General features: G+C 40.3%; 1 protein-coding gene across 3 annotated transcripts in view; it reads left to right on the forward strand.

Moving 5' to 3' along the window:
* Positions 1-603: 603 nt before the first annotated feature.
* The window catches only part of ABHD5 (abhydrolase domain containing 5, lysophosphatidic acid acyltransferase), a 44,822-nt gene continuing 22,709 nt past the window's right edge, over positions 604-22,716 (forward strand). The window contains exons 1-3 of one of the 3 annotated variants that reach the window (XM_073333331.2): positions 604-834; positions 19,866-19,951; positions 20,209-20,581. In XM_073333331.2, coding sequence (XP_073189432.1) covers positions 719-834; positions 19,866-19,951; positions 20,209-20,581 — 575 coding nt within the window. In that variant the 5' untranslated portion in view covers positions 604-718. The remainder of the gene's footprint in view (positions 835-19,865; positions 19,952-20,208; positions 20,582-22,716) is intronic. The other 2 variants (XR_012157494.1, XM_073333330.2) reach the window with 2 other exon arrangements.

A 22,716-nucleotide genomic window follows, 5' to 3' on the forward strand; every position in this document is an offset into this window, starting at 1 on the left:
CTGCTGACTGCCAGAAACTAGGAATGGATGACAAGGGATGGATCACTCGCATTCTTGTGTTCATTCCCTCTGAAGCATCTGGCGCTGGTCAGAAGACAGGATACTAGATTAGAGGGACCACTGGTCTGACCCAGCATGGCCGCTCTTAATTTCCTTTTAGGATGTGTTTAAGCATGCTGCCACTTAGGACATTTGAGCACTCTACTTCTGACACGGATTAATAGAATTTGTTGACAGCATCAACAGGGCGCCTGTCTTCTTTTGTCCTGAAAATAGGTCATCAGACCATTTGGATGTGACATTAAAAAAAAAAAAAAACCACAACCCTCCAGGAATCTTTCTCAAACGTGCCCTGTGCACTGAATTCAATGACCTGGCTCAGGCCCCAGGCAGGGAAGAAAGCGTTGCTGGGGGCCCTGTTTGCGCATGACACAAAAAATGAGACTACAGCGAACCCTCCCTTAGAACGCGCCCTCCCCTCCCCCTCCAAGAATTGGCCCCTTCCGGCCCCCACAAAGAGCTCCCCAGGGCAGAACCGAGCACTGGAGGGCGCTCGCGGGGCCTTCGGCTGACAGCGCGCGCGACCTCCCGCGCAGCCGTGCGCAGCCCATTGCCCTGGCCGGCCCGGCCTAAGGAGAGGCGGGTCCCCGAGACGCTCTAGCCGCACGCTCTGTGGTGGGCCGGGCCGGCTGGGGTGACGCGGCGGGCGGGTCCCGTGATGGCTGGCGGTGTCGCCCTGGCGTTGTCACTCGCTGCCGCCTCCCCGGCACCAGCTCGCGGCCGCCGAGCTCCCGCCATGGCCGAGGACGGGCACTTGGAGGCCTCGAGCGAAGGGTGAGCGCGGGCCGGCGGGCGGGGAGACGGCGCCACAGGCGGGGGCAGCAGTTGGGGGGGACCTCCTCCGGCCTATGTACACCTGCGAACCCCCAGATTCCCCCTCCCGGCCCCCCGCACACCGCTCAGCAGCGGACCCTCACATCCCAGGTGCTGCAGGTTTTTTTCTGTCTCACTTCCTCCATGTTCTTACTGCAAAACCACTGATGTCTTAGTTGCTTCAGCTACAGCAACCCGCCCCCCCGGGATCTACTCACATCTCTCGTCTCCTCCACCCCGTACAAACTGCTGTTGCCAAACAGTAATTTTCCTCTTTTGTCTGTGTCGCTCCATCTCTCCATTGACTTCCACTTCCCTTCAGCATCAACTGAGAAACACAAGTCCCCTTTAAACCGCTGTGCAAATTGGCCTGACCCACGTTTCTGCTACTATTCCTTCTCTTCCCAAGCAGCCCATTCAGAATGACTTAATCGTTGTCTTCACATTTTCTACAATGCTGCACCTTGTGTTTGAAACTATCTTCCCCTCCACTGTAGTTTGTGTGCCAAACAAACCTCCCTCTCCTTTAGAGAGAGACAAGGAAGGCGAGGTAATCTTTTGGTGGACTAACTTCTGCTGGAGAGGTTTTGACTGAATAAAAGATATTACCTCACCCACCTTGTCTCTCCGATTCCCTAGGACCAACACAGCTATAACACCCTACAACATTCTTCTTAAAATACACAGTCTATAAAGCCTCCTGTTGATGATTTACCAAGTGAGTCTTAAAATATCTCTGCTTCATATTCTCAGACTCATTCAGTGCATTGGCTCTAAACTGCATTAGTTGCCTAACTTGATCCTTTGGGGAGTTAAGTGCTTCTTGGGTAGTGCTGCGTGCTCCCAACTTCTTACCTTCACACAGCACTTTTCAGAATTTTGTTCTTAGAATATAAAGTCCTTGGGGTAGGAAAAAATGGTCTACATTTTCATAAGGGTTTACTGATTATGGGTGTCCAACATGACATATTTTAAAAGGGGTGTGATTTTTAGAAAGTGCTCAGCATCCACCCTCTGAAAATCAAGCCCTTTTAAGGTCTTTCAGATTGCGCACCCAAAATCACTAGTCACTTTTGAAAACGAAAGTTTAAGTCTCCTCTTTGCACATCAAAAAGTGCATTGGCAGTGGTGAAATGCTAGTGCTTTGAACAGTTAGCACAGAGTATTTGCATTACTGCTTCTTAATATTGGCTAGTCTTAAAGCATGGTCATCCTTTCAAGGTGAACAAGCCTGGTTACAGCTAGAGAAAATTTAAATTAGTGTATTTCACTAATTCATACAATTACTTTCAGATTTAAAATTGTTTGGTTTGGTAGAGAAATACCTACATGCTATTAAAATTGCAGATTGGATACATATCTCAATGACAGGTGACATACTGGGTGTATATAAAGGAAAAATCTGAAATTTAATCTTTTTAAAAACAAATACATCAGATAGTAATTCACCTAGTTACGCAGCAAGTTCAACTAGTTGAAATCTGGCAACGTGAGTGTTCTGTGGGAGCATAGTGGTGATAGCATAGTAAAATCACTATAAAATATATTAATCAAAACATGCAACATCATACAGATGTAATACACAGTCTAATCTGAAGATAAAACTAAATATATTTGGATCTTCAATGTGGAATAAAGTATCTAGAAATAGTTTGTCAGCGTTCCGTATAAAATCACTAATTACTGCTCAGTTTGCATAAATGTGGGGAAAAGTTTCAAGGATTAAAACTGTTGTCTTTAAGATAAGTGGTAACTTTCTTTAAAAATAACTTTGGGTGGATTTTTTTGGTGAATTTAGATGGTATGGCTTGCAGCAACTAGTTAAAACTAAGAGTGCTTTGGAATAATATATAGAACTATGTTGCAGGAATCATTGCAATTCCAATATTCATAACTGTTTTTCCATTATCCTTTGAGACTTTTCTTAGTTTGGGTTTTTACTTGTGAGGCATGTTGTTAGAGATGTTAGACTTTTTACAGTCTCAGAGTGAATGTAGTTTTAAAATCTGCAGTGATGAATTCAGTAGGTTTGAACTCATGAAGCACTTCCAGTAAGACACTCAGGGTACTATACTGCATAACATTCATAATCATTTACTTGCTCTTTAAAGAGACACTGTCAACTGCAGATTTGTCTGGCTGTCGCACCTTAAAATTTAAAACAAAGCATAAGCAGGTAGGGTAATGAAATCATGCTCCAAATATCTGCACAGTTATCATTCTTTTGCTCAGTTTTTCTTTAACTTAGAAATGAAGATTCAAAACAAATCCACTCAAAACAGTGTCACTGCCCGCAGGATCTTGTCTTAGTCCTTGTCTCTCATCATCAGCTGGGACTTCCTCCCTCCCAGCCAACTCTTGCTCCCTTAAAAGGTAGACAGTTTGGATATCACACAGAATATCAGAGTTGGAAGGGACCTCAGGAGGTCATCTAGTCCATCCCCCTGCTCAAAGCAGGACCAATCCCCAATTTTTGACCCAGATTCCCTAAATGGCCCCCTCAAGGATTGAATGGTCTTCCTCTCAGGCCTTCTACCTGATAGTAAAGCGCTCTATGTTCCTCCATGACCCAGGGTCTCTCCTGTCTGCTCCTCTCCCTAAAAGTCTACAAGACTTATGTAGTTTCTTGTAAGTCACATGACTAGCAGAGGCTTCCAGTTTTAAAGGGAACATGGGCAAAAACAGGTGCACTGGGATGTACACTTTTACCCCAGTGCCCAGTGTTACACACAGACTAAAGGAAATTTGCCACCCCTTTTCCAGGTTGGCTTTTTGCATTGATAGGAGTTTGTGTATAGGCAGATGCCTTTCTATGTCTATCATCGCTTTCACTCTCTGGTCTCATGCACTTGCATCACATTCATGTACTGTCCTCAAAGCTCAAGAGCAAGTTTTATTTTAGCCACTCTAGAAAGTGTATTTATGCAGTTTCCCTGCCCCTGCATAGATTTGGGAAGGGGAGCACTGTGGCTTTCATTGGGAAGGTGTCTTTTCTCCCCTCTCTTCTGGGTGGAGCCACAATGGAGACACAGTTAGGAGGCTGTCTCCTCACCCCTGGCCTGCTGCTAGTGTATTTCCCATCCCTGCAGATGGAGGCCTCCCATCTAGAAACTTCCCTGGGAGGAATGTTTAACGGCAATAGGGACTAGAACAGTGATATCCAGCCTTCTCAGTCTGAGGGGTGAACAGATTATTTGCTGCAGTCAGTATTGGAGATGGATTCTCTCTGTTCTGCTCTCCTTGTACCACTTAGGCCAGTGCTAGAGATTTAGGGTGACCAGACAGCAAGCGTGAAAAAGCGGGACGAGGTGGGGGATAATAGGAGCTTATATAAGAAAAAGACCCCAAAATTGGGACTGTCCCTATAAAATTGGGACATTTGGTCACCTTATAGAGATTCTCCTTTTTTGGGGGGACTCCCTCGGCTGCTTTAGCCTATGCAGGGGTTGAGGCAGAGAACCTGGGATCCATAAGGAGTAGTTCATTCTTGGTTTCTCTTTTCCCCTCTCCTGAGCTGCCCTTAATGGCAATGTGGTGAAGGGGAACTGAGCCATCGTTCCTCTAGGCTCAGGCAGAGCCAGTCAAACTTCTTGTATCCTGCTCTCCTTCAGGCTTGAAGAGAAACAGTCAACAAAGCAGCTGAATTGCTCAACAGTTACCGGAGGGAAGGGACAGCAGCTGCTAAGATCATTCTGGGCTCACATCACAGCTCCTCCTTGGGCTGTAGGTGAAACAGTGGGAGGCAGTACTTCATTCCTCCTCCTTGTAGCGATGAGTTTAATTTGAACACCCAGTTTAAAAATTGCAGGGCATGGCACACTTTGAATTTGTAATCAAATATTTTATTCTTAAGTCTCCCTCAAGTACTGCAAGGTAGACACTGCCGAGCTAGAGGTTTTCTCCTCCCTCCCTTCTCAAGCCCAAACATGGGCTTAGTGGACAGAAGGGCAGCCTCCAGGCTCCCCCACAAGGTTGCAGAAGGCATAAAGAGTAGACTGCCCTTCTTTCCCCACCCTTCAGTAATTCTCTAGTGAGTGCAATGGTAAAAAGAAAATATTGACATACTTTCAAAAAATTTTCAAGTAAAAAAAAAAAAAAATCCAAGTCGAATATGTCTTTAATAATCAAACATACCCCACTCAGTGCTCCGTGCCAGCATGGTACGTGCATGCACAGGGCTATAAATTCAGGGTGAGATTACAGGGATTGCACACTTTTAAAGTCCTACCCATTACCTCAGGTGGAGGATCCTGTTCTCCGTGGCTAGTTGGCTGAGTCCCTGCTGAGTTGGGGCAGAAATCCTCCACCAGCTTGCTTGGCCAGTCAATCATCTGGGCTCTAGTCCCTTCCCTCTCAATAAAGTGTCAGGGTGGGGCGAGGAAGATGATAGTCATCTGTTAACTCTTGAATCATATTTAAAATCTTGAGTAACAGGGGTAATAGATATCTGGGAAGTAGTGTTCGGAAATCTACTACTGCTGCCCATACTGTAGATAAAATGAAGACTTCTGTCCTCAGGGCTATCGGCCTAGCACAAACCTTTCACTAGTACTAAATTCACAATTCATTCTGTGCTCAGTAGGGTCATTTATGCAGTAAGGAGCTGCACTAGGAGGAATTGTGCCTTAGGTCCTTTTCGTGATGCAGTATATTCACTCTTGCAGACTGGTCCAACTCCCTGTTGCACTGGGAGGAACAGCATCTTGGCCACGGGTAGGCAACCTATGGCATGTGTGCCGAAGGCTGCACGCGAGCTGATTTTCAGTGGCACTCACGCTGCCTGGGTACTGGCCACAGGTCCGGGGGGCTATGCATTTTAATTTAATTTTAAATGAAGTTTCTTAAACATTTTAAAAACCTTATTTACTTTACATACAACAATAGTTTAGTTATATATTACAGACTTCTAGAAAGAGACCTTCTAAAAACCTTAAATTAGAGTGAATAAATGAAGACTCGGCACACCACTTCTGAAAGGTTGCTGACCCCGATCTAGGTACTGTGAGCCCAAGAGGGTCACCACAATACAGGGCCTTTGGTGGGAGAACTAAAGGGTGGAAAACTGAAAACACAAATGAAGAACCTTCCCATTTAAAAAAAAAAAAAAATCTGTAGTCTCTTCTGATTATTCACTATGGTTACATTTGTAATCTTATTTTTGGCATGTCTTAACTTTTGAGCACTTGACTTTGCAAATTTGACCTTCCTTTAGCATAGCTTTTTGGGGTGTCATTGGTATTGACAGCAAGGGAGAAGAGGGGGAGGAAAGGTAGATAGCTCAGTTTTTGCCAGGTTGAGGTTGAGCAGGCAGTGAGAGCTCCAGATGAGAGATTTTGATAACAGGAGAGAAGTCAGGGGAAGAGAGGTAGATGTCTGAGTCACTGAAGCTGTGTAAAGGGATGAGGTCACACTGGGCTAAAGTTAGAGGGAAAAGAGGAGGGATTTAAATACAAAGTCCTGAGTGATTGACAGTGTGGGGGCAGGAGAAGCAGGTGGTTAGTGGTAGGAAAATCTGGAGAGCAAGAGGCTACAGAAGTGAAGGAAGGGTAAAGTTCAGTCCTATATAATAAGTACTTTCTCTTATTTGCTAGTATAACATTTTTGTTAATGTTCTTGGTTAGGTTTGTTTGAATTTCAGTATCAAATACAAGTGTAAAATGTTTTATTAGACAAGAATGGGAAGAAAACACAAAGTCTTTATTTCTTTACTGCTGGTGCTGTGACTGCTTTGTAAATTATTTTTTTTTAAAGGGGAAGTGTCTGATCTTGAACTTTGAATGTTTCTGCTCCTCCAGAGTTGATGAAATCAGAGCACGAAAGGACTGGTTTCCTGACCTGTTAGCATTAATTATCCTCCTGTCTTTGTAGTAGTTTGACATGTCTTTTAGATGAAATGTGAGGCAATAGGGCAGTGTTTCACAAGCTTTGGGGGTAGGGAGAAAAGGGATACCAAGCTTGTCTGGGGATTTGGAGCACAGGCAGAGGAGAGTGGTGGTGGTGGTCAGGAAAAGCTGAATGATCCCACCTATGTAGGGCCCTACCAAATTCACAGCCATGAAAAACATGTCACGGTCTGTGAAATCTGGTGTTTTGTGTACTTTTATCCTATACTGTACAGATTTCACGGGGTAGACCAGTGTTTCTCAAATTGGGGGTTCTAATCCAAAAGGGAGTTGTGGGGGGGGGTCGCAATGTTATTTGAGGAGGGTTGCAGTATTGCCACCCTTACTTCTGCACTGCCTTCATAGCTGGGTGGCTGCAGGGCAGCAGCTGTTAGCCGGGTGCCCAGCTCTGAAGGCAGTGCCCCGCCAGCACCACCACAAAAGTATGGGTGGCAATACCATACCATGCCACCCTTACTCCTGCACTGCTGCTGGCGGGGCTCTGTCTTTGGAGTTGGGCTCCTGACTAGCAGCCACTGCTCTCCAGCTGCAGCACTGCTGCCAGCAGCAGAGCAGAAGTAAGGGTGGCAGTACCTCAACCCCCGTAACAATAATCTTGCAACACCCCTCCCCCTCAGCTCCCCCTACAATTACACCACCGTGAAATTTGAGATTTAAAATAGCTGAAATCATGAAATTTATGGTCACAGGATTTTAAAAATCATGAAATTTACCAAAATGGACCATGAATTTGGTAAGGCCCTACAGATATGCCTCTCACAACTGCAAATGTGCTTAGTGACCTCCTGTTCTCTTGTGGCAGCCTGTAGTACTGTACAGCCAGTTGTGCAAGCAGCGTGGGTGTACTGGGATGCAGGCTCAGGCAGCAGTCTGATCATTTAAACTTTGCCCTTGTAGTACTCATCTCAGCTGCAAGAGCACATAATGCTTGACCCCACTGCATCAGTGAATGCCCTCTCAACACCCTGGAATGTGGGGAGGGGAAATGGCAAAAGGAGGCATCAAAATGAAACAAAAATTAGAAAACAAAAAATACACAAGGGGCAGAAAAGGATGTGAGGAATTGCTGGGATACAGAAGAGAAGAGGGATAGGAACATGATAGTACGAGGAGTGAGCTAGTACCCATCTGCTGCATTTCAGGTAGGGGAGCTGTACCAAATTTGAGTACCAGTGTAATGCTGAATACCAGTGTAATGTTGATCTTCTCTCCTGCCTGAATTTGCAGCTTGTTCCAACTATTCCTAATGTCATGGTGTACTAGAATATCACTATACTAATCAGAAGAGATTAATTGTGTATGACTTACCTTGTTTACAATCTCTTGTTAGTATTTGGGAAGTCAGGGGCCAATGTAACATGCTGTTTATATGTACAGGAAACTTCAAGTGGCAAAATGCAATGTTTCTAAATAATTTAACATTGATAAAGTAGGTGCTGACTGTTCTAAATACCAAGTTCAAGATACAATAAATATACAAGGAAGGCGTTTTTACCTCTGACCTAATGTAGCAATATTCTGTAATAAGCTACCAAGAGCCTCTTGTTGAAATCAGGAGGTATGATGTACAGGACACTTCCTAGAAATATTGTGCTGTAGTTTTCAAAATCATACGCAGTATTTTAAATGTTGCAAAACAGTTGGATAATTCAGTAACACTCAAGTAGTCACAGAACATTTTGGCTTGAAATTCTTCTAAAGAGCTTTATAAATAGGGTGATAATCCAGTTGGAAGAGGGAAAAATTGGCTTCAAAGTTAACCATGAAGCAGCTCCATAAAACTGTTGGATCTTATGGAAAATGCCAAACTGGTATTTGCAAGGGATACCATCCACCAGGGTTCTCACTTTGTGTTTTAGGCTTTCTAGTATATTCTCCAAGGCCCCACGCTCTTGAAGATTTGTAATCTCTGAGGGTAGTGATGGTGGGTAGAACATGAGCTGTATTCCATTCTATTAACATTCATGTGCCACTTCTGGAGCTTATCTCCTGTCCTTGGAATCTCCCATGCAAATTGCATCTGTGGTCACTACATCTAACTTCCAATCCACATGAAGAAACTCTTCACTCACACAGCTTGGTCTCTTCAGAAATAACTACTACTCATAAAGCATCTGGACTCATGTGATCTTAAATGTACTCCTCATCTTTAGAGAGCTGATATCCCAAAAGGTCGCTTTGATTCAAACGAAGTTGAACTGCCATGTTTATAGAAACAATGAGGGAGGAATCAGGTTATGCCTCTTGTGTTGGAAAGCTCTGCAAGCATGGGAATGGATTCTGCCGCTAGACATTTGTAATCATTTCAGCCAGTCCCCATCAGACTGAGGACTGGTCTTACACTGGGACACCCTGCTCTATTCCAACTCAGGAGCCCTCTTCCTAACGGACCAGGTTAGAGATCTGTAGATGTGGTGTTTCTGAATAGCTGACTTGTTTCCTTCAGCCTTCTTGGAATCAGTCTTGTAGATGAAATTCAAAATGGAAAAGATTCACAGTATAGTGCAAATGGACCCTTGTGGACCCATTTACTTTCCTCACATAAAAAACGATTTTCTTGACTTGTCTAACTTTGAAGACTAGCCTGTTTAATTTGGCAACTCTTTCAACCTATTGTGAATTTGTCTGCAGTTCCTTGTCACCAGTTTTCATGCAGGGCATGTTCCTTACATATTACAAACAAACTCTTTTTTTATTTATTATTAAATATGTTACTTATGAAATCGGTCAACTTTCAAATCTGACAATGTAAGTCACTCATTTTAGATCCAAATGTAGTATATTTCAAACCTCTTCATCTCACTTATTGTAAAAATGAGTCTCACAATTTAACTACATTATACATACAGGTTTCTCACTCCAAATGTAAAAGGAGATGGTTTCATCATGCATTCATCTTGGTCCTCTGTAATTATTTCCTGCATTTTCCTACATGAAAACCCTCTGCACCCCCACAAGCTTTTTTCCCTTTCACAGCAAGATTTCAGCTTTGCCTGAAATACTATCCCAAATAATATGTAAATTTACTTTGCTTTAAAATGTCTCCTGTTTTGAGGTCCAGTGTTCTGATTAGTCTATTAGCTCTGCTGGCTTATTGAAAATCTTGTGTGTAGGAGGAAGAAACAGAACCCAGACATATTAGTGAAATTAAACTCTCGTCTGTTAAAACTCCATCCTGTTTTTTAGGATTGTGCTTCATTTTGAGTCTATTGTATTTTAAAGGCCTGTCCCAATTTGGTCTTTCAGTACTATGTAACCAAATAGCAAAATGGTATTAGATTTGATTCAAGGAGTTAACAACTTAAAATCATTTAACTTGATTTTTTAAAAAAAAAATTTAAAGTACTTTCTGGTACTGTACCTGTCCATGTCTTCTTTCCAATTTCTTGTAGTTTTACAATCATGTGCTCATATTCTTTTAAAAGTATTTTTCTCCTCTGACGCTGTATGAAAGATCCATATAGTCAAGGGAAAGTGACTAAATGTTTTAATAAGACAAACAGTGAAACTTGAAGATACAAAATACTGTCAATGCACAAAGTAAATAAACTGAAAAGAGAAATACTCTGTGACACATTTCAATTATAGTAGTAGTAGTAATAGTAGTCAATAAAAATGTTCAGAGAAGTGTGCTTTGTTGTTGTGTGTGTGTGGGTTTCTGTTTCTTTGTTTTTTTTAAATTGATGGTGTCCTTTTTAATAGGTGGCTAGCAAATAGGTTGGTATGGTAACATCTTGCTGTGAGCGCCCATGTAAGCTATGTTCAGTTTTCAGGTTGTCTCAAATAACTAAACTATCAAAGTGGGAAATGAGATGCTAATAAGAACTTTTCTCTAAATTAGCCTGGTGTAAACCTGTGGTTGCTGTCTGCCCTCTTATTCCATACTAACTGCTTGTGTCATCCTTGACAGTTTCTCTCCGTTTGTCCTAAGGTCACAACCTTAAAAGGAACTCAAAATTTAGTAACTGAAGTAGAATTTGTACTGCAAACTCTATTACTGGTTGTGATGCATAAGGTTAAAAAAAACCCCCACAGCCTGAGTCTCAGATCCTAGGTTGAGTTTAAAGAGTTGACAGAATAAACATCTTGTAAATGGAATAAATTTTGATATGGAGTAGTTTAGACACAAACGTGGGATTACACGATGCCACGTCATTTTTCAGAGTAGAATTGCCCTTAAGAGCCTTTTTTAATTTGAAAAAGCTCCCTGGAACAGAAAAGTGGATGCTTTATTGCTGTAGTAAGTTTTCTTTGCTTTTATAGCATGAAGGCACATGAACTCAGTGATGCTGAAGAAAATGCTCAAAACTGAACATGTGTAAATTCAGTGGAACAGAGTAACTTATTGGCCATTCCTCCCCAAAGTTCAAAAAAGTGGTGTATCTCATCACTTATCTTTAACTCATGTATCAGCCTCTTGATGGCTATTGATGCTTCCTCTGTGAAATTGTCCTTGCTTAATCTTCATTGTTTTCACGACTCTATGCAGGTTAGAAAGTAGTCATATATATTGACTAAAATCCACTCCCTTTTCAGGTAGTTGCTTTCCACTCCAGTTCAAAATGATATAATAGTGTTTTAATTTAAAGATTTTTTTAATGTAATTTTTTAACCTGACTTCTCTAGGACAGTAGTTGCCCAGCTCTCCCATTTGCTTTTCCTTTTCTCAAGTTTGTTTGTTATTATTTATGTAGCTCTTTAGGACTTGATCCAGGAAAGTGATGAGCACTCTGGCCCTGATGGAGTAAAGCATGTAAACACAGAGTAGTCTCAGTTAAGTCAAACGTTTAAATGTTTTTTCTGGATTGTAGCCATTGTGCTCAGAACCTTGCTGGATTGAGCCTTATAGTATTTTTCATATCTAAATTGCAAAGTACCTACAATTCTGAATTCTCTTGCTAGCAAAAGAGAGGGGTTGTTTTTTTTTAAACACACTGCCTGCAGAAGGCAGCAGAGGAAGGCATCTGTAGTTCCCTTTTGATATTGGTTTGTACTTCTGTATCTGCTCCACTGTTAATGTGTCTCAGTTTTGTACTAGTGCAATCCAACTGAAATCCACAGAGGCCATCTCATTAATTCATTAGGTCTGAAAACAACCACCTCTGTTCATCTCAGTGTTTAGGCAGCAAACTACAATAGGTTCTTTACCCTTTCCATGATAATCCAGTAGTGCAGCTACTCTGTAGACATCCAGCACAAATTGGAAGTCTGGTGAGGGGAAAGGTTATTGTTTAAGTTGTAAAACCAAAAAACATTTGGATTTAAACAGGAAATTCAGTGCAATAGTCAGGTTATCAATTTAATTGTATACTCTTTTCAAATACAAAGTTAGAGTTGTGTAAGTGTCAGTATTCTGACCTGACCTTAAGGCTGAGAAGGGTTGATGAGTTTTAACAGGCTTTATTGTCCGTTGGCATTTATCTGACACTCAGATATTCTGTACATTTTCCTACAAAGTAGCACTAACCAATTTAAGGTTTGGTACACTGCATGAATAATTGAGACTGACCTTCAAAAGAAACAAAACAAAATTTCTACTACTTTAGAAATGTGGCGAATAATCACAATAACTAGGTTGAGAAGGTTATTTATCATATTCCCTTATAAACCACTTTTTCTTGGTTCTTTGATAGACCTCCCCAGCTACGATTGTCCAGAGCAATAAGTATCATAATCTTATATGCAGTAAAGCACTAGATTCTCCATGTTGATTGAAGCCAACCATATATGAGATTTACAAGTGACCTGGAAAGAAACTCCTGAATTAACTAACTACATGTATATGAATACCCCCCATACCACTAACCCAGTTGTGGTAATACTGGCAATTAAAAACATATAAATTTTGCTTCTCACATTTTTGAGGTCATTCTGCGGCTAAATCTGGGTTTGCTGTAAACAGATTAGAATATTGTAATCTGGGACATCATAGAAAAGTTAATGATTCTATTGTGTTGCCTAGATCTATAGCATGGTTTGTTTTTAATTTTTCAATAAATACAAGAACAATGAAATGAGCAGAACATTTTAAAATTAGTACAATAATTGAAATCAGGACAAGGATGCAAACATAAGTATGTTGCTTTATGCTTTTAGCTTGTTTTTCTCTTCTAAATTTTTATAACATCTGTGTATATTATGCTCAAATGTTGATTTTTAGTAATATTTATAAACCTTGTTGTAACAGCTGCATTAATAAATCCATGCAATACTAATTTTCACTTTTGTCCTCAATATAGTTATTTTCTCTGTTAAAGCTGTGCTTGACAGCCTTTCCAGACATTGTGAATAACTGTCTCATGCCATCCCAGACAAGTGGATATGATCAGTCAAACTAGAAGTAGAGTTGTGATGGTAGGTACCCTGTAAAAGGGTATGCTGGCTGCAGCTCAGTTTTTGTCCTTTGTTTCCGCAGAGGTGCTTGCTAGGCTGTTCAGATATATGGTATTGTTAGCATAATGTCATCTTAATCACACTACTTTCTAAAATGTCTGTATTCTTGGGTCTTCAGGAGAGAAGCTAAGGACAGCAGCCTGCTTCCCAGCTAGGAACCCTAACTTTTTCTCAGACATTAGTATATTTGAGTCCGTTTTGATTTGATCTATTCGAGAAGACATTCCTTCAGGCCAGAGAGTAACAAAAGAAAGTTTTATTTATATCTAGTATTTGTAGTCTCAGCTTTCAGCATAGCAGTGCTTTCAGGTTCCAGCCTCCAAGGTGGACTGCCTAAATATAGTTCCTGGGTACTCTTCCAAATAAGTCTTCTACAGTCTTTTCCTTTCTCACTGGTCCTCTCAGTCACAGAACTATGTCTTCTTCACTATAACCTCAGAAGTACTAGCCTCTCTTGATTGGTGACTGGTGGAAGCTAATTTCATGAAGGGATACATTTAGAGCCCCACTCCTGAATCCCAATAAACAAAGACACTTATTAAGGTTGCTGTATCTGTTTCTGGAACCATGTGACATGTAAGGCCTTACATATTCCCAGAAGAAGGCTAGAATGGTATGATATACTCACATACTACTCCTCCTGATGGTAGATCCTGTTAGGGATCCAAATAAAACAATGCTACCACTATTAAGCTGCTACAGAATATTTAGATTAATTAAATATGTTTAAGAGAGCAGGGCCTGATGAAGTTCATCCTAGGATACTTAAGGAACTAGCTAAAGCAATGTTGGAACCGTTAGCAATTTTCTGTGAAAACTCATGGGGAATGGATGAGGTCACAGAGGACTAGAGAAGGGCAAACATAATTCCCATCTTTAAAAAGGGGAAAAGGAGGAAACAAGGAAATTATAGATTGGTCAGCCTAACTTTGATACCTGGAAAGATACTGGAACAAATTATTAAACAATCAGTTTGTAATCACCTAGAGGACAATAGAGTTATAAAGAATAGCCCGCATGAATTTGTCAAAAACAAATCATGCCAGACCAACCTTTGGAAGGGTTTCTGGCCTAGTGGATGGGAGGAATCAGGAGATGTCTCTTGATTTTTAGTGAGACTTTTGTTACAGCCCTTAATAATAGTCTCATAAGCAAACTAGGGAAATGTAATGTAGATGAAATTACTATAAATTAGGTGGAAAACTGGTTAGAAGACTATACTGAAAGAGTAAATCAGTGGTTCGGAATCCAACTGGGAGATTCTGGGGTCCCACAGGAGTCAGTCCTGGGCCCGGTACTAGTCAATATTTTTATTAATGACTTGATAAGGTAGTGGAGAGTATGCTTCTAAAATTTGTAGATGACACAAAGCTGGGAGGGGTTCCAAGCACTTTGGAGGACAGAATTAGAATTCAAAATGACCTTGATAAATTGGAGAATTTGTCTGAAATCAACAAGATGAAATTCAATAAAGTGCAAAGTACTACACCTAGGAAGGAAAAGTCAAATGCACAAACAAAAATTGGGGATAACTGGCTTGGAGGTAGTACTGCTGAAAAGGATGTGGGGGTCATAGCTGATCACAAATTGAATTTGAGTCAACAATTTGATGCAGTTATAAAAAAGCTAATATAAACAGGAGTGTTGAATGAAAGACACAGGAGGTAATTGTCCCACTTACTCAGCACTGGCGAGCCTCAGCTGGAATGCTGCGTTCAGTCCTGACACCACACTTTAGGAGAGATGTGACAAATTGGAGAGGTCTGGGGAGAGCAACAAACGTGATAAAAGGTTTAAAAAAGCCTGATGTGTGAGAAAAGGTTAAAAAAACTGGCCGTGTTTCGGAAAACAAGATTGGGTGGGGGACCTAGTACGTGTTGAGATATGTTAAGGGCTGTTATGAAGAAGATGAGGATCAATTGTTCTCCATCTCCACTGAAGGTAGGACAAGAAGTAACGGACTTAATCTGCAGCAAGGGAGACTTAAGTTAAATATTAGGAAAAGCTTTCTAATTATAAGGATGGTTAAGCTCTGAAATAGGATTCCAAGGGAGGTTGTAAAAAGAAAAGGAGTACTTGTGGCATCTTAGAGACTAACAAGGGAGGTTGTGAAATCCTTTTCCAGTTTTTAAGAATAGGTTGGACAAACTCGGAGAGGTCTAGGTTTACTTGGCCCTGCCTCAGCACAGGGGACTGGACTTGACCTGACAAGGTCCCTTCCATTTCTACATTTCTATAATTCTATGTATATAAACAGTCACCCAGGCTGTTGAGTAATGACAGAAGAGGTAGGGACGGTACTTCATTGGAAAGCATCAAATCTAATTGCTGTACAAATGATCCATATTGTGGATATCTTGACCTGTATGGCCAGCTCAGCCATAGTGTACTTCAGAAAGGTGTGTTGGAGCTCAGCTAGTTTATGTTTCAGATTCTCTTCCAACAAGCATCACTGAACATACAGAATGCAAAGTGGGACTGCTGTTACATAGCTAATTCTGGGACCCTTTGCATTGGGAGTATAAACACTCTCAAACATGTGACTTTGACAAGACTACATATTCCTGCTGACCTCCCCATATGCATCTACTCTTGATAGTAAAAATAAGAAAATACCCACGGAAATAGCTAAAGGAACCTTGGTAGTGCGAGATTATCCTGTCCCTTGATATTCCAAATTTGTAGCTGTTGTAAAATCCTCTTTTCCCTAACCTAAGGATGGTATTTCCTGTTTCAAGTGGTTCAAACTACGAAGCTCACCTTTATCTTACAGCATAAATATTGTACCTAATTTGCACCTAATTCCACCTAATTTGGGAGGGTTTCTCAGATAGTGATTTTTTTCCCCACTGCTCCATTCTTAGGTGGTTCCACCTCTGTGGTTTATTAGATGGTATGAAGAACTTTTTGGCTTTGATGTCATGGAAGACATTAAACCAAGGATTGGATTGGCAATTAACTTTTCTTAGAGATGAGCTAGATAAGGGAGCTGTTTGAGCTTCCTCTGGGTTCAAGTTTGTACTCTCTTGAATGAGGCCTACTTGTGCTGTGGTTAATGGGGTCCCCATGCACTTTGCGGCAACCTAGTTAAGTTTCCTCTGACTCGTGCTCTGAACATAGGTTTGAAAGCTCCCATGCCTTTCAAGCCCTTAGGGACTTCTTCAGGTTATTTTAAGGTGGTTGCTGGTAAACCTGCACTTGCTTGGAGATTGTGTGAACTGTAGTTTCTGTCCTACATGGAACCATATCAGTGTTGTATCAAGTCAAATATGTCATTAAAAGGACATTGTCTACTTCAAAAAAAAATACTTCATTGAAATTTTTTGCCTATTGGTGTTACAAGGGTAATCAAAAATGAGTTCGACAAAGATTAGAGAGGTTATTTTCTCTATTTTTCCTTTTTGTTTACTTAGTGTATTTGATAACATTTTGTATAGTGAGTGTCTGTTTCTCTTTGTATAGTCAATATTAGTTGATTTTTTTTGTTTGGTAACTCCACACAGCAACTGAGGAATGAAACCACTTTTTAAAAAAAGAAAAGAAAATATGATTGTAAAACTATATAAATTGACAGGAAGATTCTGTGGAAAGTGTAGGACCTGAAACTACTTTAAGCTTTGACTAGATTTCAAATTGACTGTATCCTTTTAATACATGCTAACTGTTGCCATCTGCCTATCACAGTCAGGATTACATACTCCACATGTCAAAGGCCTTGTGTGCATTGCTTCTCAACCCCAGCAGTGTGTAACCTTTTTATGTAGATGATAGAGGTACCCTGGCCATTTTCCTGCCTGATCTGGATCACCTTTTACTGCTCTGTTTGTCATATCAAAGACTTATTCGCTCTTCAAAAATCTTGTCTTTTTTTTTAAAAAAGGCACGAAACTAAGAATCTGGAATGAAAAATATGAAAAACCTTTAATTCAGATAAATACAAAGATATATACTCGCTTAGTTCTGAGAACTCTAAACCTTGAATTTCCTTTAATAATTCATCCACCTGTTATAGGGTTCAAATTTATTTAACAGAAATTAAAATAGGCAATACAAAAATAAAGCTACTTTTAGTCATTTAAATATGACAGATTTATCATAGATAGAGGAAACTAAATACTTGTCTTCAGAATACTGAAGTTTGCTTATCCCAAAGAACAGATACAAATAACAGTGTGATGGGTGTACTAACACAGCACTGGGCACCGGGGCCTGACCAATCAGGGAACTAACACTGAAATCCATCGGATGGGACAGGAGACCACACCCTTTTGCCCCTGCTGTGCATGTTTCAGGTGGAAGGGACAGATAAAAGGAGGCAGCCCAGCTCAGTCTGTGCTGGCTGAGGAGGGGGAAGGACATGTGCTGCAGGTTCCTGTAAGAGGTGACTGCGACTCTCAAGCAGTGGGAACTGTGGACCTGGACAACACTGCGGATGATCAACAGACCTGCACTGCTACCATTTTGACATGTTTGTTACAGCTGTCTTTAACAGTAGAGAAATTTCTTTATTGCTAAGAATGTTTTTCCCCTTAAAGAAATTTTAAGGGTTTTTTTTAATCAAGATATGTCTTAGGAATTTATACAGTATTGGGCTGAGGGGATGGGAAGAGAAGCGAGTGGGTGTTAAACTGCTGATCTCAGGATCATGTGGTAATATTCTTCAGCTTAGAATATCACTGGAAGAGACATATGACTTAATATGGTGGCCCAGCTGATACCAAGGTATTGTTATAATCAGTTTTTAAGACCGTAATTAATTAAAACTAAGTTGATTATATCAATTGATAATTTTCATTAAACTGTTTTAAATTTCATGGTACAAGTTGATGGTTGATAGTTGGCCAAATTGCTTTGTGTTGATGCCAAATTTACTTTTTTATAAAAATCTAAATTTTAGATAGCTAGTCTTGTCCATCAGCTTGGAAACAAACTGTATTCAAATACTTGTGGGGCTTGATTCAGATCCCATTAAAATCCGTGTAAAGACTTCCATTGACTTCAGTGGCCTTTGAAAGAGAACCATGGGGTCAGATGCAACTCCCGTGACTTAAAATGAGAATCTTTCCATTGACGCCTTTAAAGGGAATTGGACTGGTCCCTTATATAGCATTAAGGTGATCCTTGGGTGCAGTGTTCTGCAATCTTTAGCACTGGTAGAAGCAAATATTTAATTGCTTTAGTTTCTTTCACAAATGCCAAGAGGCTGGGCAAACAAAAAAGTGGAAACATAAAGGGGGGAAAAGGATGTAAAAAAACCCCCTTAAATGCAGAAGAGTTTTAACTGAGATTCTAAGAGAAAAAGGTTCTTGAAAATGTGTAACCTTTAGTTTGATTTGACATTCTAATTTAGCTGTCTTATGTTGTGAGTGTCTTCCTCAACTGTTAGTATTTTAAAAAATCAACATGAGAATGTATGGCAGACATGTTTGGACATAGGCACAAATTCCATGGGTGCTCCAGGGCTGGAGCACCCATGGGGAAAAAAATAATGGATGCTGAGCCGCAGCCCCTATATCAACTCCACCCCTACCCTCCAGAGCCTCCCGCCCACCAGTGGACCCCGCAGATCAGTGCCTCCCGCCCACCGTGATCAGCTGTTTCACAGCGTGCAGGAGGCTGGGGCAGGGGGAGGAGCGAGGGTGCGATACGCTGTGGGAAGGGGGTGGGAGTGGAGTCTGGGGGGAAGGGTGTGGAGTGGGGGCAGGGCCTGGGGCAGAGTCAGGGGTTGAGCATCCTTCAGCACATTGGAAAGTTGGTGCCTGTGTGTTTGGATGCCAATGCCTAATGAGCTGACTTAGCTTAAGATGTAGAATTTGAAAAGTCCACTTGCCATAGGAAGTTTGGAAATTTTCCCAGGAGGGTGCCATCACTTTCTGCAGACTTTGAACTTACTTTAAAATCAGTTAAATTAATTAATTGAAACCCTGGAAGTTTCTAACTTTTATGGGTGTAAAGAGACTCTTCCAAACAAAGATTGTAGTTAAAGCAATGCAGTGCAGTCTTCCTGAATCTAGAAACTTATGCCATTGCCTATGCTGCTTTTCAGAACTTCCACAATATGAAACTTGGGATGTTGGATGCATGTTTTACTTTTGTTTAACACTTTTTTTAATGTTCTTAAGAGCCTGCTCCTGCAAGATGCTGAGTGCTTTCAGTTCACTGATTGAGCTGAGCACCTGAGAGGATAAAGTACTATTTGTTTTTAAATGTGTTTATTGAGAAATTGAAACACAGCTCCTAAATTCTGATGGTTAAAGCAAATCACTTTTTTACACAGAAAGGTCATAATTCAGAGTGACTGTTGTAAAGGTAACTAAATATTATTGAATGGCAATGGATACAGATTGTCAGATGCTGAATCCTGATTGACTGTCTTTCTGCTATAATCACCTGCTCTGTGTGTATCTGATCTGTGCTATCTGCAGCTTCACCGAGCACACTCGTCAGACTTTCCCTGTTGTGTTACTGCTTAAGCTTATGACACAAACTAATAAGGCAGGAGAAAGTAAAGGCTGAAACTCCATCTCATGCTCATTGTGGTCCTTGTACAGAATGGTCTGGGGTACTTGTGTGCTCTATTTGAGGCAATACTTGAAGATCTCTAAAGCTGCAGCTAATGCAGAATGTAGGTAGCTTGTTTATATATATTACAATTTATTTATAAATCTGTTTATTTTGTGTTTACTGCTACTGTAGGTCAGGGTGGCTATCTAGTTGGCTTCCTGCATGGTGCCCCACGTCACTGCCACATCTTAAAGAAGCTGAAGAGAAAATACTGAAGTGTAAGTATTTTTTTTTACACATATGGAATATACTCAGATCTCATGTAATTTTTCTTCAGAAACAATTATTGCTATTTTTAATGCATTGCAATGAAGCAAACATGACTGTAATATAGATTCTCAGTGTTCCCTTGTTTAGGACCTTTGACCCTGCTCTGAAAGATACCTGATATTCCTGCCCTGAGCTTCCACTGAACAGACTGCTAGATATGACTAAAAAATAAAAAGTATCTGAACTATGTTTTTTTTCCCTTCAGGTATCACAAGCACGTACAGTAAACAATATGTCTTCATATCCAATGGAAATAAAATATGGACGCTAACATTCTCTCAGGACCTCTCATATAAAACTCCACTTGTTCTCCTCCATGGGTTTGGAGGAGGTGTTGGACTTTGGGCTCTCAATTTTGAAGACCTTTGCGAAAATAGGACTGTTTATGCATTTGACCTCTTGGGATTTGGGCGTAGTAGTAGACCACAGTTTGACACTGATGCAGAAGGAGCAGAAAATCAGTTTATAGAAGCTGTAGAAGAATGGAGACAGGAGGTAGGGCTGGACAGAATGATTTTACTTGGCCATAATCTGGGTGGATTCCTGGCTGCGGCTTACTCACTGAAATACCCATCAAGGTATGTGAAAATAAAGGGAAAAAGGAAATCTTTGCTGTCTCTTACTAATGTTAGTACTACACATCTGTATTCATTTGACATGCAGCAGTATATAAAACCAAGTTCTTTCTGAATTAGGTTTAGTTGTGAAAATTGGGTCAAGACTTGATTTAAAGAGACACTATCATCTAGTTTAGACCCAAAATGCAAATTGTTTTTGTTCTGTGTAGAAAAATATGAATACAGTATGAGCAGAAATTCTTTGTTTACGTTCTAACCATCAATCATTTTTGGTAAACGTCCTCTTGCAGTACTCTGAACCTGAACAGAAAAATCAGTTACTTCATGAGAATCTAAAAGCAAAACTGCCATCCTGAAGCATGTATAGTTAGTTAAATATTGTACTATTAATAATCTGCATTAATATAACTTTTAAAGTATACATTTACAAATTGTTCAGACATCACAAGCTGCAGATTTATTTGCATAATAAAAACATTAATAACATAACTCCCATAGTAGGCAGGATGAACCAACAAATTAATGACCTCTAGGTGATTTTTCTAATTTTAGGAGTCCATTACTGTCTCCTGTTCCCCAATCCTTGTATAAATAAGGGTATCGTGTGTCTCTTTTTTTCTGTTTTTAATCAGACTGTGACATTACAGTCAAACAAGTTTTATATTTGAATACTGTGTGCCCTTTGAAAAGTAACCTACATTTCTGTTTTAGTATTTTTCCCTCTCCCCACCCTGGTAAGTTAACATTAAGGTATAAGGATGGCTCTCTCCAACTTATTAGAAATCAGAGATTCTTAGCCAGTAGGAGATAAATGTTTGCTTGGTTTAAACTAAAAATAATTACTTGTTAAATCTGTGTATTTAAATGAAAATACAGTATGTTGTTTTACCCCTTCCAATGCGTGAATCTCTTATAAGGGGGAATCTTAGTAGGAATGCATCTAGGAAGACAGAGCCCACAGTCTAATGCAGTCATTCTCAACCAATGATACACATACCCCTGGGGGTATGCAGAGGTCTTCCAGAGGGTACTTCAGCTCATCTAGATATTTGCCTAGTTTTACAGCAGGCTACATAAAAAGCACTAGCAAAGTCGGTACAAATTAAGATTTCATACAGATAATTAATTGTTTATACTGTTCTATAAACTATACACTGAAATGTAAGTACAATATTTATATTCAGTTTGATTTATTTTATAATTATATGGTAAAAATAAGAAAGTAACAATTTTTCAGTAATAGTGTGCAGTGACACTTTTGTATTTTTATTTCTGATTTTGTAAGCAAGTAGTTTAAGTGAGATGAAACTTGAGAATACACAAAAATCAGACTTCTGAAAGGGGTAAAATAGAAAGATTGAGAGCCACTGCTCTAATGTATGTCTAGTGCTGCGGAAACCTGTACTTCCCAAAAAAAAAACAAAAAAACAAAAACCCTGCAGCTTTGGAATAATTTCAGTAGCATTTGTTAATGTTTGGGGGCCGGGGGGAGTGTTTCTGAAGTATTCCTTAAATTAATGTTCGGAGTGGAGCTTTTTTGTGGTTATTCTCTAACATCTCTGGTCTCTCCTGAGTTTGTCAAGTGACTTATTTAAAAATAGGCAAGATATTGTGTTATCAAACCACTTAAACACCACAGAGTCATAGGGTTAGAAGTGAATGCCAAAGTGCAGGATTTGTTGTGGCTAAACCATCCAAGACAAATGGCTATCCAGCCTCCCTTTGAAAGCTTGCAGTGAAAGAGCTTCACAGCCTCCCTAGACAATCTGTTTCAAATCGTACAGTTAGGAAGCTTTTCCTGAAATTTAATCCAAATCTGCTATTCTGTAGTTTGAACCCATTACCTCTTCTCTGGCAAGAGAAATTTTTTATGGCAGCCTTTCAAATATTTGAAGACCACTATCATGTCCCTCCTTAGTCTCCTCTTTTCCAAACTAAACATACCTAGTTCCTTCAGCCTTTGTTTACATGCATTCCATCACTTAGATCATCTTTGTCGCTCATGTCTGAATCCTTTCCAGTTTCTTTACTTCTTTCTATACATTGGTGACCAAAATTGGACACAGTACTCTAGCAACGGCCTAACCAGCGCTGAATAGAGTAGTACTGTCACCTTGTATGACTTGCATGCTATA

The sequence above is a fragment of the Lepidochelys kempii genome, chromosome 2, assembly GCF_965140285.1.
Source record: "Lepidochelys kempii isolate rLepKem1 chromosome 2, rLepKem1.hap1, whole genome shotgun sequence".
NCBI classification, from domain to species: domain Eukaryota; kingdom Metazoa; phylum Chordata; order Testudines; family Cheloniidae; genus Lepidochelys; species Lepidochelys kempii.